Raw genomic sequence first — 17,011 nt, forward strand, 5'->3', positions numbered from 1 at the left:
GATAATTGGGTGCAAATTGCTCCTTAAGACGAACAACAGCCTTGTAAAAAACATATGTCCAGAACATGACGCTTATATAAAAAAGGCGTTGCATCCATTAAAAGAAGACACATCATGGAATTAGCTGTTGACTTTGTGGAAAACGCCTCTGCTGTCCTGTGTTGTTAAGCTCAAGTGTTGATCTGCGTGAAGCACATTTCTGCAGTTTTGAAAAAATTTTTCAGGAAGTTTGTTTGTTTGTTTGAACACTTTCACAGAAGCATTTTCGCTCCACGGTTAATTAAAAAGATTCGACCTCATTCAGGTTGAAGAATCGGCCCTCAGGCCTTTTACTTTTATGATGCTGCCAGTTGCTAATATCATCCTGCAGAGCTGAATTAGAATTTATGCTCTTCAAAGGTTGAGGTTACAGTACGACGCGTGAAACGCCGGCTCGAGGAAAGTAAAATTCACGTGAGAAATGTTGGAAACGTTTAGCAGTTTGAAATGTAAAAAGATCATGTAGCGTGGTCCAGTGGTTTTTATTTATTGTGCAGGTCAGACTGAAAGTAAACATGCTGCTTTTACTGGTCCTTGTTTTGTTCTGCTGCAGCTGCTTCTTTTTCTCTCTGTTGGAATACGTCGGAGAGAAGAGCCTCCCTCGTCGGTCTGACCCCATGTGACGTGCGTTTTGTTGAAAGGTTTACTTCTTGACATCTCGATGATGCGGCGGGGGGGGGGGGGGGGGGGGTCGATTGTCTCCTGTGTGTTTGCACCTCGTTCGACCCCTCATTGGCCGAGGTGGTCTGTGAACGCTCCTCGGGCTCGGACCGCACGAATGCATGGAAGGAAAACAAGACGAAGCAACCAGAATGCTGCTCGCTATTATTTTAACAAGGTCAACCAGAAGAAGATCCAATAACTAGTATGGTGTGACCTGGTGTGTGTGTGTGTGTTTTTATTCCACCCATGAGCAGCTGACGTGGACTTTAAGATTCTGAGGTTTATACAACCGAAACAACTCGGTACAAGAAAAAAAGATGAGTCCTCTGCAGTTTGTGAAATCGCTCCGTTTATCGTTTCCTCGTGCGCTTCTTTGACCGAGCGTGGCCGCCACACGAGTAAGGCCCGTCTCCCTTCCCTTCAGTGCGTCAGAGGCAGGGTCATCAATAACTGTAAAAACAAACACAGAGAAACATAAGAACAACCCGAGCTTTACGCTATCAGTTCCCATAGCTCACGTGTTGATGGAGAGCTACCTGCGACACAGATTTATCAACATATAAATAGAGTGAGAAACGAATCCAGCCGGCTGCAGACGAGGAAGCGATCACACCTTCCTGGCAGTTGATGCTGCTCAGGCTCGTCTCCATTTCAACCACAGCCTCGTCTGTGAGGCTGCCAAAATACATTCTTCTTTTTTTTTTTTTAAATCTTGGCATCTGTTGGTATGAGGATACAACGCCTGTATTTACAGGAAGTCTAAGAAGAACGTTTTTTTTTTTTTGCCAAATCATTCTGAAAAGGATGTGAGAATCCTTTCACCTCGAGGCAGGACACGGTTTGTTTTGTTTTTGGTTTTATTTGTGATGTTGGTTCATGAATCAAACGTCTACACAACAGTTCAGCTAAGTGGACCGACTTTGAATAACTACATGAATCAATTCTCACTTTGCACCAAAGTCAAAGTTGGATTTTTACCAAATCAATACAAAACCAAGATTTGGTTGTTGGAACTTCTCTCTCTTTGTTTTCATCTCGTCCTGCAGACAGTCAGACGTACTCCACTTTGTTTCATAATATAACGCCTTACTCGTAGGTGTGGCTGACCACTCTGCTTTTTTTTATTTTTATTTGACGTCTGTGGCGTAGTTGTTTACAACAAAGACACATGTGATCGTTTGCGTAGTGAGCCAGTGTTTGAGTTGTATTAGTCACACTGAAGCCCTGTTATTAAAAACCAGCTCAATCAGTCAATGAATGGCAGTTAGCAGTTAGCCGTTAGCGTACCCACGCAGGTGACCTTTGATCCCCCTGGCAGAGATCTGAATGTAATCCTAAATATGGACTCAATGAATCCCAAAGAATCTCATGTTTGAAATGTTATTCTTTCACTTTTTAAACCGTCCATCTTTCTCTGCTCTTCTCACATCCAACCTGTGGCTCCTTTCCTGCACGTCATTCCTCGCTCGGGTTTCGAACTAGCCACCGTTCTGTCTCGAACATAAAACATACTTTTTTTTTTAAAAACACTCAAGAAATTAACATGGCTAATGAATTGATTAATTTATCTCTGAATGCAGAAAATAAATCGACGACACATTTTTACTACGTTACATCATACAGCATGGTTATACAAACTCTAACCCCAAACATCGAAAGGTCTCATAACCAGAACGCTGGAAACAGGATGATTCACACACACACACACACACACACACACACACACACACACACACACACACACACACACACACACACACACAGAGCATTCAGAGTCACACAATGACAGCATTATACACTGCGCCTATAGTCTCACATATTTATCAAACCTGTTTTCTGTCTGGGCCTCTCTCTCTGCACACTCCATGAATCCTCTGAACAATACGTGTCGCACACGAGACAACCGCTCACATTGTGTGTGTCGACTTCAACTTGTAACATCCAGTGTTTGCACCTCACACACGTAAAACATCGTGTGTTTGACGAATGTAAGGGGGGAGATTATGTGATCATGTGATATTTGTTGTGCTAAGCTGCGATGTTATTCGTCACGGTCAGTTGAGGAGCAGCGTTAGCGAACAGCTTGTACCCTTCTGTATTTGTTGTTGTTCTTTTTTTAAAATGGAAGTTCTGAACAGACCAAACAAGAAATTCAACTGTGATTTGTTATTGCAATTTATAAATAATGACATGCCTGATTAACAAGAGAAAAACAACACACGTTTCAACTTGAATAAACACTTTTAAATAGGACTTACTCAATCTGAAATTCACTCATACACTGAAGGCTGACAGAAAGATGTGTAAAATAAACAAGAATGCTGCTAGGAATTTGTTTGTTTTTTTTCCAGACGTTTTTTGTTCATGCAGGAGGGTCACATGTAAAGAGACATTTTTTGGTTCATTTTCAGCCCTCCGAGTCAGCCGCGTGCTGAAGTCCTGCTGGACTGTCACAACAAGCGTACTTTGTGCTGCATGGTGAGTGTTATGAGAAGATTGTGTATTCAACATCTCCGAGGAAAGAGATCCTACACACCCATGTGGACAGTAGCCTATTTGATCATTGTTTTCTTTTACACACACACACACACACACACACACACAGTGTGTCGTTTGAGGTTTTAAGCGCTAAAGATGTCAACAATCTAAAATAAAATCTTCAGCCGCAGGTGAGAATTATTACAGGGTTGTGTATTTAATACTCCAGGACACAAGGAATCCTCTTCAGCCTTATGAGTACATGCTAAATGTACTTGACCTTTTCTCGTCTTCTGACTGCTCACGGGAGCTTTTACACCGCAGGTGAACGTTTTTAAACGCTGGCTGAAAATACCTCTCTGAAAAGTTCCAGTGTGTTTAAATAAAGTCTGTAAATTCTGGTCTACGTAGAACCAAGGGAGTTCCTCAAGGTCCAGTTCTAGGACCCGTTCCATTCATCGCTTCATAAATTATATTCTTCCGTGTTAAACTGCATTTTTTCCGTCTGTCTGCAGGCGACGCTGTTCGACGTTTTGATGCTAATTCTTGATTGCAAAGTAATTTAAGATTTTAAATGCAGGTTTATTTGAAAGGGATTGGTGCTTTTATTTATTGAATGTTTTTATGAACGTCTTTATTTATTTCTTCTATTTATTCGGATCGTTTTCAGGGGACGAGAGGGTGTCAGGGTCTTTATTTCATTGACGGTGCACTTTACTTACTTTTAATGTAAATTTCTAATCCACTGAATTGAATTGAACCTGTTAATAAATTAGACCGAGCTGCGATCTTGTACATGCAGTACAGTATCTGGGTATCGACGTCGATGAAAGCTTGCTTTAAAATCCCACTTTCTGCAAAACGGAGATGATATCAAATAGGCTGCCTCTTTAAAATTCTTCTCCTTTGTTTACAAGAAGAAGTATGCTGAAGCAATTTGTCTTTGGCAGACGCCGAACATCACTCTCCAAAAAGTCTCATGATCGGACGAAGTGCATTAATAATACTTGAAACAGTCCGACCTCATCGCTCCACACAGATAGGATCTTGAGAGGTGACGAGATTAGATCATGAAACCTCAGAGTCGGAGCCTGGAGGTGAAAGCGAGGGTGTTGCTAGCGCTGGAAAATAATACAGCAAAGTAAGAGAGAGAGAGAGAGAATCTTGCAGCTTTATTAGAATGAAGATTTTTTGGGAGGATATATTGTCAGGTGATTGCTGAGAGTGACACATGTCAAGTGTGAAATCTTCACCTGCCTGCCTGAACTAGCTCGCCGACATCCCAACGATTACGTTGCTGACAGCCTCACGAGAAATTACCGCCCGTGGGCTCTACCAGTTGGAAGGGATTAGCATTCATACTTGCATCAACGCTATGTGTAAAACTGCTCAACAAAAAGATGATTTCTGAATTTAACTACCGCGACTGCTACTGATAATTCAACTGTCTTGTTTTTCCTTCCTGTCTATTTCATGTGCTGTCAAAACCCTGCGGAGGAAGGTCAAAGGTCAAACGGGAGGAACACAAACCTTTCCTTGTAGTAGGAGTGGAGCAAGGTGCGGATCTCGGCGGATAAATCCGGAACCTGCAGACCCTCTCTGGGCGAGGACGGCGTGACTGAAAAAAAAACAAACAGACGAGAAACAAGAAGAAGAGAGTCGCTTTAATTATCTGCTGGGAAGAAATATTTCAGATACCGTCCCGATACTGGACGAAATAATCCGGCGAGCTGATAGATGATTGACAGAGGGGGAATTCACAGACACGTTGTTGTTTTAGCGAGCCTTCTTCCTCCAGAGAGGTTTTTGTTCATGCAGACCGTCTGGAGGATTGGAACGCTCTTTTGAACATCGTGTTATTCACACGACAGGCGCTGACACTTTTTTTTTGATACCCTTGGTTGCATCTATAGAGCTCATGTGTACTCCTTTGGATGAGCATGGCTGATGTTTTTGTCAGCAGGTGTTGGAGATAATGCTCCTCTTCACGTCAGCTGCATTATATATCTCTTTAACATCTTGGTATTTACACAAACCGGTCGGACGACTCTCCGCTCAGCGTCACTCTGACTTTTTACAGACACACACAAAGCGAATGGGAGGAGGCATAAGTCTTGACCTGTCTGTATATTGTAAGAATGTGTGGCACGGAGAGACGGTTGTGTACATGCAATTAGAGCATGACGTTCTGATCCACCTGCTGATGTGCAAGTCTGCCATAGGCTCTGTTTTTGTTTGAGACATATTGTGATGCAATGTGCGTGTTTGTGTGTCTGTCTGTCCAAAGACAGGAAGAAGCTTTGTGGCTAAAGAGTGAAGCTAACCCTGAAGTGTCAAAAAGCAGCCGCTCTCTCTCTCTCTCTCTCTCGTGCAGATAAAAAGGCCAGCAACAAATTCTCTTTAAAAAATGTTTGTGTTTCAGTCTGTTGGTTGTTTTTTTAATAAGTACAGGAAGGGATCTGTACTGATGAAGCAACACAGTCTGCTGTTAGTTTGACAGATTCAACTGCATCAACAAAAGAGCAGAGAAGAACGTTCTGGAGAACAGTACGTGCACGAAGCTCTCGTGCAAACACTCCATTGGTTGTGCACTGATCGCAGAGAGGAAATGTCAGCGACCTCTCACCGTCCTGCTGCATCCTCACATCAGCTCGTCTCTGACTCATTCACACAGGACACACTGGAGTTCTTTCTTTAAGAAGTACACTTCCACTCCTGGAACTATTTTAAGAAACACTGTGGTCAGATCTGGCTGGTTTGCTAAGCTAACATTTCAGGATGCGGCTAATGCTAAACCAGCAGAACCCGCCTATAAGGCCTCTACTCGTCTCCTAACTACTCGTCTCCTACCTACTCGTCTCCTACCTACTCGTCTCCTACCTACTCGTCTCCTACCTATTTCATGATAAAGCGACCCCTGCCTCGCTGTCGTGGCTTTCCTGGATACGGGCATCTCAATCTTCATGAGGTGATCACAACACTGCTTCCACTGGCCTGAAACACACAGGACGAGGAGTTACTTCAAGAAAAAGAAAAAAACATGCATGCAATCGTCAGACATAAATTAATTATTGGAATCTGTTTCTAAAACTTGCAGTCAATCAATGACTGACGGCTATAAATATACAGCCTATAAATATACAGCCTATAAATATACAGCCTACAAATATACAGCCTATAAATATGTCATAATTCCACATACCATACAGACGGGAATGAAACTCACGTGTCCTCTCATGTAACACACTGTTGCTACTGTGACTGTAATGCTAAACATGCTATGCTAAACACAAACTGTGAGTCTGTGAATGTTCTGCACGCGTGCGAGGTTGCAGAAGAAGAAACAGGAAGTCTCTTGATTTCAAAGCTCTTTGCATTAAAGGGCGCTGTTATAGAAACATGCCATCACACACGTATGTGAATGTAATTACATGGGGACTTGGGTAGGGAACCGGAGGGGTCGCCGGTTCGAGTCCCAGCGAATCAGGAAAAAGAGCACTGCTGGGGTGCCCTTGAGCAAGGCACCGAATGCTTTGCAGTTTTTGAAGACAGAGCAAAGGATGTAAAGTTTTCTTATTATTATACCTGAAAGCACCAACAACAAAAACATGTTGATTTGAACAGACGAAATAAGACAAACAGCCAATCATTGTTTTGGATTTTTTGGGGTGGCACCTCATGGCCAATCAGATTTCAAGGTGGCGCCTCTGGACGCGCCCATGCGTGTGAGCTAAATGATGCCCTCGTACATTTACGTAGCTTTGTGTGTAAAGGAAAAATAAAATAAAAAATAATAAAAAAATCACAAACAGCGAAACAAAAATTCCCGCAAAGTTAGAGAACGTGAGAACATGCAGATGATTTGATCCCAGATGAAAATGAAAACTTTAATCAAAACACAGCACACACACACACACACACACACGCCCTTGTTAACACCAAGGTGTGGCTCGTAACCACAACCATGAAACCAATCATTGTGGTGATAACAGGCAGCATTCCTGAGCCGGTTCTCTCCGTGTGAAGGAAGAGCAAATAAAAAAAGATTTCGGATAATTCCCCTTTTTGGAACACAAATGCAATCGCTTCCTGCAAACACGCTCTCTTATTAAGGAAGATTAATTTCATATCTTACTTCTTAGAAATGCACGGAGGCATAAAGACGCCCCCCCCCCCCCCCCCCGAGGTGCACGGTATCTAATTCATGTTGCATTAGCTCGCTTAGGGACACACTCCGGTGCAGATGCCTGAGAGCATTGAAGAAATCGGATAACTTAATGAGATAAGTTTCTCAAAGAGAGATTGCATTCAGAGCAGCTGAATGAACCTGTCGCCTCTCTTCTCCTCCTCACATCACGGTTCGGAGTGGAGCTCCGACGAGACCTCGCGTACGTTTGATGAAACGGTTTACAGTCCGAGAAGGAAAGTGCCCAAATGTACGCTTCACATGATAACTATTTCTTCCTATCAGACTGAGATGAAGGTTCTGCAACAGGTACAAAGTCATTATTTTATATTATATTTGAGGTGAACCTCATTGACCTCGATGTTGTCTTTAGGTCCTTATGTAATCTGAATTTGTGCTCTCTGAGAAAAGGAGCATCAGCAGCTGTTTGAAGTCTGTAAAAACTTCGACCAATGTCGGCACTCGACCATCAATCAAGTCTGTCTACTCCGTGCATGCACGAGGCCTCACTCAGAGCGCGAGCTGAAATCCGCTTCTGGGCCAATGGTGGCTCATGCATGTAAGCGAGGGGGCGTGGCTTTTGAGGGAGCACAGAGGTCAAACTGTTTTTGCACCAAGACAAAAATCCTCGTTTATGTAAACGTTCTGAATCTGACTCAGCCGGCCTGTGAGCCTGAGGAAGACCTCCTGAGGTGGATTGTTGTTTGTAATCCCCCTCCCAAAAATAAACCTCACACACCGACACCTCACACACTGAGTTGCTGCATTAATTAAATGGCCCCATGAGAGAAAAACAGTGATGACAAACAAACAAACAAACAAACAAACGATGGGGTCTGTCTGCATGAAAACAAGACAAGAGCAAGGAGGCTTCTTTTTTCAGGACACGATATATGACAACACAACACCATGTGATGACACTTTATTGGCCCTGAGGGATGTTTGTGTTTGGTGCTGCCTCCACAGTCAAATAAAAAGAGGACAACAGGAGAGAAGCAGCCGCCAATGAAAACCACCGACTGCATATGATCACGTAAGTGGGTGAAAAAAGAGACGCTGATGAAAACACGACACACGAGACGTTGTGAAATAAACGTGATGGAAGCACAGACAGGGTCCAGATGCGAGCCGAGGGAAATAAACGGCGTCTGTTTGTTTTTGCTCCGGCACGTGTTCTGTACCGTCTGAGGACCAAACGCTACATTTTTCATGAAATGCTTTTGATTGGTTGAAAAAATAGCAGCTAGTTGGGTTGCAAATTTTGTTCTGAAGGAGTGTGTGCGGCGGGCGGGCTTCAGTTTTTGTACCCGAGTACAAGCAAATCCAGAGTTACTTGATGATGTCATCAAACACGGTGACGACCCTTTGTACAGGTTGTTGTCTGGGCAACAGCGAAGACACATAACATGCAATTCCCAGCTCGTGGTCGCTCCCGCTCGAGTCAACACAACGCGCGATTTACCACTCAGATCGCGTTTTTACGAAGCCCGCTGCAAACACGCTTTAAGCTGCACAGTCTCTGCGATTTGAATTTCAAAATAAAAGTCCAATATACAGACTCCAGATCGTACATCAACGTCATGTCAAAACAAGCGGCGAGTAAACAACAAGCAGCTCACGGCTGCGCTCGTCCTGACCCACTTTGCACGGGCGCGCGCCGCAGGACGGAGCAAGAGCGTGGGAACGCGGCACACTTAAGACTACGTGGAAAGATTACAACATTATTTTTGCGGCGAGGATCACGAGAGAGGGGAAATCACCCGTCCTGTCTTTTTGACTAAGAGAGCAAAATGATCTCCTAATTCTTTCTGAACTCGTCTTTAACCTTTATATTCAAATCTTTTGATCACACATCAAGCTGCTGCTCCCATTCTTGACTCTTTTTATTGGGGCCTTTACATAATATAAGTGGGTGGATTACTTTTTGCAGCATATCATTATCTATCATCTGACTGATGATAATTGTGGCAATTTTGAAGCCATGATAATGGCGCTAGGGTTCAGTACAAACTAAAGTGAACTGTGACAAAACACCGCCGCGTTTGACCTGATCACAAACGTGTAATTACGTCAACGTCCTCGAGTCAACTTTCATCTTTCAAATCACCGCGTGGATTTTTGAATGGGTGTGTGTGTGACACTCTGTGCTTCTGCAGCCAGCCTCTAGTGGACAGTCCAGGAACTGCAGGGTTTATTACTTCTGCGTCGGCTTTATTTTATCTGCTTGGTCTGTACGCTGCTACACCTGAAGAGCTTTTATTAATGGAGTAAGCGCCCTTTAACTAGCGTGTGCGCCGTGTTTCGACTGGCCGTGCTGTACTCGAGGAACTGCAGGGTTTTAACCTTCAGCGCTGGCCTCACTGCACCGAATGACAAACTTGATTTAAAGTATATCCTTTATACGCGTCTTTATGATTATTATTTTTTTTTTTGCATTTATGGTCTTCAGCGTCTAAATAAGCGCGCGTCGCTCTCTCGACCGCCCAGACAAGAAGTCAGACACGAGGCATCTTCTTCATTTCAGGTGCACTCGTCATTAATCTCATGATGTCAGTCTGCCAGCGGACAAATATTTTCTGTGTGACACTGAATACATCAGATGACATTCACATTTCCCTGATGCCATGAATGTGTCAGGGAGGAATCCCGTCCTGCAGGTATCAGCAGGTATATCTTGTGTCTTTTTTTTTTTTTTTTTTTGCGATAAGCGTCCCCTCCTATCATTTCCAAACGGGCTTGTCTAAGCTTGAATCGAGGCTGTGCCGAACTGAATTATGTCCCTCAATCCTCTCTTGGCAGGAGAAGAGCGACGCTCAGGTATGTTCTGTAACACCTGAAGCAGTCGTTTAAAGTCATCTGAAGAACTCACATAATCCTCCAGGTATCAGTCAGTCAGGCGGCTGCTCATATGCATCAAACCGGATGACAAAGAAACCGGTAACGGGCGGGGCCGGGATATTTATATATTGAAACTATTTTTTAAGTGAATATGAACAAACTTCTCAAACTGTGCTTGTTGACTTTTTACGTTAAAGTTTGTTTCAGTAAGTTTAGTAATTAATCAACCTGCACACGCGTGCACAGCCGCTGCCCTCTCCAAACACGTGTGTGTGTGTGTGTGTGTGTGTGTGTTTGGTTAATAATGTTGCATCCCTCGACCATAAATGAAACATATGTTTGGGGAGCTCTGAGACTTTTTGAAAGTGGTTGAAAAGGAGGAGGACGTGCTATGAAGATTCTCCGTGTTCGTTCACGAGCTGTGGAGCCGCTGAGTCCGGCGGACCTGTGTGAAGCTCTGAGAGGAGTCGAGGCCCTCGTGGGTTACGGCTGGTGGCGTGAAGCCTTACTCATGTTAAAGACGTGCCGCCAGAGGGCCTCCGTCCAGAGCTGCGTGTCATCGGGTGTGTGCGTGGTCAGCGTGTAGGTGACGTCCTCGCCCTCCTGCTCTGTGCTGACGAAGATGCTCCGGCACGCGTCGGGATCGCTTTCTGATAAACACACGAGGGTGTCCTGAAAACAACAGGAAGACACATTTCAGCACACATGCCTGATGGTTACAGATGGCAGATAATCAGGTTTTACTCGAGGTCACATGACAGAGCAGCAGAGGAGTGGTTTGTGGGAAACGGATGACACATTTCAATAAACCGTGACGTTGTTGTTGGCTGTCTCATTGACAGCTGTCCGACTGAATCAAATGAGACAACGGTTGATTGACAAAAATAATATCAACCTTTTTGAAAGACATCCCGCACGGTGAAACCTCGACATCCTAATTAACCCGCCAGCTGCAGACAACGTTACGCTACGTTACAGTCGGTTTGGTTGGTTCTCAGCTTTTTCTGTTAAATCAACCTCGAAGTCAAAGATTCATCGAGTAAAAAGAAACTTTCAGGCGTGTTTGCTTCGAGATGAGGACAGAGATCAAATATGTTTATTAGAGGTCATAGATCCATATAAAACCTTTGACTGCTTTATAAATGATTTCAAATATTTGGACCCATCTCTGAAAAATAAAATAAAAAAAGAAATCTTGCAGGATTGCAAGAAAGATTAGTGTTGACCTCTTAATGTTTTGATTTCTGGCCCTTATCGTTGTTGTTGTTTTTTTTGGTCATAGCTTCAGTTTGTTGTCTTCTGTCGTGTTTTTTTTTTTTTTTTTTTAAGTTTAATTTTAATTAAATTACATATAATCCCCCCTCGTCTTGCTTCATGTTTGTTGTATGTTCATCCTTTTTAAGAGTTTGTAGTAATGTTTTCTATAAATTGTCAATAAAGACGGTTAAATAAATAAAAATAAAAATATATCGATATAAAAGTCAAACACAAACGAGCTGGTTTTCAAGTACACGGGGTCGACCTCAGGGCGGATTTTGGTTTTTGAGAAATGAAGGGTATGGGGTCACCGGTGGCCTCGTGGTTGGTGAAGCAGATCTTTGGGTCTGTGTCTTCCCCCACATTTCTGACTTGACCCATTGTCCTGCAGTATCTCAAAGACAAAGGCTACAGTCGTCCTGGATGAGTCCAAACATTCTCCATTTCAAATCGGGTGCAATTAAACTTGGGATAAGTCGACACCTTCAAGTCAAATATTCAACATTGAGCGTAACAGAGTTCAATAAAAAAGCATAAATTCCATTAAAAGTCTGTATTGAGAGGCTGCGTTTGCAAAGGTTTCCCCTCACGGGAACTTTTTCATTAATTCATCAGTGCACTCAGGTGACCTCGGCTTGTTATTGTAATCAGCACGGACAAAAAAACCTCAAATGAATCCATCTATTTATTCATGAGCCTCTGTTCATGATCGCCAACCTTTCTGACGGGGATTACGAGGGAAGGCTCGTCCTCAGACTGCAGGTCCTCTTCGCTCTGATACACGAGGAGACTTTGGCCCCGGAGGACGCCGTAGACGTTTTCCCAGCAATTAGGGTCCTCTTCAAGCTGAGTGAGAGCGGGGAGCCGAGTCATTCACTGAATAATAATGTGCTACGAGATTTGGACAGATTGTATTCAAAAAATCTGCTCACCTTAACCCGCTCGAGTCGTCCGCTCATCACCGGCTGAGTCATGCACAGAGGCTGAGCCCTGAGGCGGCAGCACATGTTGCCGTACAGAGGCAACCAGAAGGGACTGTCCTCTGCAAGAACATCACGGATGCACGATCAGGAGGGTGAGAGGAAAAGTATGGAGTTAAGAAAGGAGGAGACTCACCTGTCGTTGTTATTGACAAATCGTGTGTCTTGAAACCTTCCTTGATGTGGCTGATTGTGAGAGTTGTGTAAGCCAGCAGGTTGTACTTCGGCCCCCTGGAGAGATTTAAAGTTGAAGATACTGGACAGGTATGTACTTTAAGTGCGTGGTGGGGTGGGGGTGGGGGTCATCCTTACAGTCTTGAGATGTTGGAGGAGAGAGGTGGCGACGCACTTCCTGGTCCTGCAAATCCACCGCTTAATACCGAGCCACAAACTGCAGCCGACTCCAGCGCCGCACGGATCTTCTTCCCGGAGGAGCCTCCCAGAGAGCCGCCCAGGTAGCTCCCTCTCCTCGGTGCGAGCATCCCCGGGGAGAAGTCCTCGACCGCACTGCTGCTGTAGAGCTCGAAACGAATCTGGAAGCCCGGACCTGCCTCCTTGCTGCTCGCACGCACACGCACACGCACACACACACACACACACACACACACACACACACACAGAAACATTTATTGAAAGATGTACCTTGACTTCTTTAAAAAGAGGGAAAAAGAAAAAGTTTGTGTCGTTTGGTTGAAAAGTTGTGACGAAATATTTAAATTAGATTTTCGTCCTTCTAAAGTGTCTTGAGATAACATCTGTCATGATTTTGCATGAATACAAATGATTTGATTGATGGACTTACAACACGATAGTGTCTTCAAAACAGATGTCAGTCAAAGTCCGGTCGACCATGACCATGTCGGTGTCGTAGATCTCTGTGCCACACTGAAGCAGGCAGAACACGGCACAGCGGTGAAGCTCTGCAGGTCAAACGAACGGAGAACAAATAATATCGTAATGTGATCAATTCAAAACATCACAGAGAGCTGGCTCCGCCCCCTCCTCTCACACAGGTCAGCATGTGGTGGACACTGTAGCTTCAGTGTTTAGCCAGCTCTGCATGTGGTGGACACTGTAGCTTCAGTGTTTAGCCAGCTCTGCATGTGGTGGACACTGTAGCTTCAGTGTTTAGCCAGCTCTGCATGTGGTGGACACTGTAGCTTCAGTGTTTAGCCAGCTCTACATGGGTCTGTAAAGCTTTCTCTGGTCCAATCAGATCCAGAGCATTCAGGAGCAGAATCTAAAGTTAGAAGGAGGACATACTGGCTGCTGCATTGTTGTCAGAGAAGCTTCAACACAGCATGTTTCCTTCACGTCTGCTCAAACAGTCCGGTCACTTTATCTTTTAATTCAGTAGATATCTTACTGATTGCTCCTTCAGATAAGTTTTCTCCTCTGAGACGTCTCTGACTCACCTCCTTTGTTTTTGAAGTACTCTGAGTCTTTCCACATCAGTGGGATTCTTAGATCTGTGGGGAAGTAAAAAAAAAAAATCAAGCTAAATTCAAAATGACATTTGCATTAAATTTGACAAGTATTTTTGTTGACACTCACCTGAAAGTGCTACTTTCCCCAAACATGGCACTACATCTTCAGAGGGCCTGCAAAGTAAAGTAGAAATTCAACAATGCATTCATACTTTGCACGCAGCAATGTTCAAAACGTAACAAACAAGGGGACAGATTACAGCCTCAACGAGTGACTTTGTCACACATTATGTTTTATTTGTGTTGACAAAAACATCATTGCCTTTGCTGAGTGTAATGTTACAAATACACACCTGCAGTCAAGACACAATAGACCCCTCACTTGTAAACAAAACGACTCCTGAAACATGAGACTTCAAGGACTGAAAAAGAAGGTTTGACCGCCCTCTAGTGGCAGGTAGGAGTAACGCACAAAGTTCACAAACACTTCACCTGCATCCCCTCATATGATCATGAATCTGTGCATGAAATGTAAAGGCATCTTTATCCTTTGCCCTGTGTCTGACCTGCGCTCCACTCTGTGCAGGATTTGAGCTTTCCTCATCCTCTGGAGTTGGCTGAGCAGAGCCAGAATGCGGGAATTGCAGGTGAGCAGGCTCTTGGAGGCCTCCAGGGCCTGCTCTCTCCTGGAACAATATCCCAGCAGCTTACTGGCCCCCTCCCGCATTCTCACCTCCTTCTCAATCTGCTTCAGCACCACCTCATCCTGTCCGAGATTAGAGGAACAAAGAACGTTCTTTTAATGACCCAATAGCAATATTCATAATCTCTTAACGAGGAGGGGAAACGAGATAATCCGCTTTGAGCATTGGTGGGGGGTCTTGTACAGAGAATTATCATACTTTCAGAAAGCAAAGAGTCAAAACGTCAAATTTGTCACACTAGTGTAAATGTTTCAACAACTACGTCACTGAATTTAATTTAATTTAAGAATATGGTCCCAAGAAATTCAATCCTTTAAAAGGCACAGTGTGTAAATTCCTCCACCAGGGGGCTGTCAACAAAACAACAACAAACGATGACGTCAAGGCTGGCGGGGAATCACGGGAGTGATTCTCTCAGCTACTCGCACACAACAACAATAACAACAACACTGAATAAGATTGATTAATTGTTGGAATTCTTCACTGATAATCCACTTAGCTTTGTTTCTAACGTGGCTAAAAATAGGAGAGAGATTAGAGGAGTGTTTTTGGTCTTAATCGCTTTTTTTTTATTGTCGTCAAGATTTTTATATGGATCTATGACCTTGTTCACGGAAAAAACCGTGAAGGGACAATTTAGAATTAAAAATGCATTTATTTTGTATATATTCCTAAAAGCATGATGAGCATCGTGTTACACTGCGGAGGAGAGCGGAGGCTTCAGTGTGGAGACGGTTTGTTTTTGTTTCACGCTGGAGCTCAAGGGCGCCATCTACTGGAACGCACGCTGTTCCTTTAAGAACAAAGCTTTAAAGAACACATAAATTCTAATGTCATGATTTGCTCTTATTTCTACTTCGTGGTTCTCTGAATGGAACCTCTGTTTCGTGGTACGCTTACGGTGATTCTTTAATGGCATTAACATTTCTCCGTCTCGAGCGAATGTCGTTTCATGCCATACGAGTCGGGAAAAGCAGCAGCTTAGAGATCAGAGGTTCCCTTGCATAATTCAGTCATGTTTTCTGAGCTTAAGCTCCGCTCTCTCGTGTTCTTAATTAAGCCTTAAAAAGTTACACAACGCTCGGTTTCATTCAGCTGATTTATAGTTTTGCTCCGTAATACTGTCGTATAAACTGTATCAGGAGATCACTGGTTCACTTCAGATCTAAAGCTTTCAACTTCCCAGATAGATTAGAAGGGGAGCCAAAAACAAACCAACACTAAACACTTTTTTTTTCCACGTGCAATAAAAATAATTTGTAATTTCATTGTTTTGTTTTTTTCTAATTTAGGTCAGATTAATTGGTCACACACGAGTGCAATGTGAAGGGACAGGCTTGAATACCCTTCCAGGCAATAATTCTGCCTATAATATGCATGATATTGATGAGTATTGGATGAGTTTATCAGATGGCCTCTTTACAACAGCAGCCTCTACCATCAGTGTGTGAAAGAGCTGCGAGTATTCAGAAGACTGGAAAAGGAGCTCAAGTCCATTTACCATTTACATTAAATAAAATTACAGAAACAAACATTTAAGAAGTACAATCAAATCAAGAGAAATAAAGAGTAAAAAAAAGTACAATTAAAACAGTGCTACATTTTTTTGGTACCTTTCCAGCCATGTTTTTGTCCAAAAATGTCACATTGAGAGTTTATCATTCACGTCAAATTTTACTTTGGCATTCATAATTCCCGACTTCTTCTACTGTTTTATAAATGCTTTTAATAAGAAGGACATGAGTATACACAAATTAAATGTACAGATGTTATGATTTACTGATCGAGAGCATCAGGAAGTATTAACAGCAGTCGGCCATTCAAGTCGTTACTCCATACTTTCCTTAAATCCTAGTAATCAGGTTTTTTTTCTCCTGGTTGTCATTTTTTTGACAACCAGGATTTTTTCAATCAATCAATCAATCTTTATTTATATAGCCATCAGTAAGGTCCTTTACCTGTTTTTTGTAAACATAACAATGAGCATGGTCTTGTTACCTGCTCTTTGTTAATGTTAACAGACAAACAGTAAGGTCCTTTACCTGCTTTTGTAAAGTGTCTCGTGATAACGCCTGTTATGAATTGACGCTATATAAATAAAGATTGATTGATTGATTTATAGCAGTACATTCTTGGGATTTCCAGAACACGTGTAGGCTGTGATTTTACGTTAATACTCTGTAAAGAAGTTTGAATGTTTTATTCTACGTCACTGCACATGTAAACTTTAAGATCAGATTTTGGATTTTCATTAAAACCGTTAAATCTTATACCGTGAAAAACCACAAACAAACATAATAAAACTACAAACATACTCTCCTTTACTCATTACCAGTAAGGTTTTTACAAAAAAAACAAAAAACAAACTCACCTGTATGTTGTCATTCATGATCCCTCAGTCTGCAGGGCCTCAGAGGTCTCTGTATGGTCTCTGTGCAG

General features: G+C 43.0%; 1 protein-coding gene across 2 annotated transcripts; it reads right to left on the reverse strand.

Annotated features, from left to right (window-relative positions):
• Positions 1-737: 737 nt before the first annotated feature.
• On the reverse strand, positions 738-14,606 carry LOC306837401 (rhotekin-like). 2 transcript variants are annotated; one of them, XM_079365062.1, is made up of 12 exons: positions 14,435-14,606; positions 13,996-14,042; positions 13,857-13,910; positions 13,244-13,361; positions 12,754-12,999; positions 12,578-12,672; positions 12,394-12,503; positions 12,179-12,307; positions 10,714-10,876; positions 6,076-6,174; positions 4,711-4,798; positions 738-1,152 (listed from the first exon to the last, which is right to left on the reverse strand). In XM_079365062.1, exons 1-12 carry the CDS (start codon positions 14,593-14,595, stop codon positions 1,146-1,148), a joined length of 1,317 nt encoding a protein of 438 aa, XP_079221188.1. In that variant the 5' UTR covers positions 14,596-14,606; the 3' UTR covers positions 738-1,145. The 2 variants fall into 2 exon arrangements, with proteins under 2 accessions (XP_079221188.1, XP_079221189.1); XM_079365063.1 differs by lacking the exons at positions 738-1,152; positions 4,711-4,798 and adding an exon at positions 5,912-6,000 and having other exon boundaries at positions 6,031-6,174.
• Between the last annotated feature and the right edge of the window lie 2,405 nt (positions 14,607-17,011).

Source organism: Symphodus melops (genome assembly GCF_947650265.1).
Source record: "Symphodus melops genome assembly, chromosome: 16".
Lineage (NCBI taxonomy): Eukaryota > Metazoa > Chordata > Actinopteri > Labriformes > Labridae > Symphodus > Symphodus melops.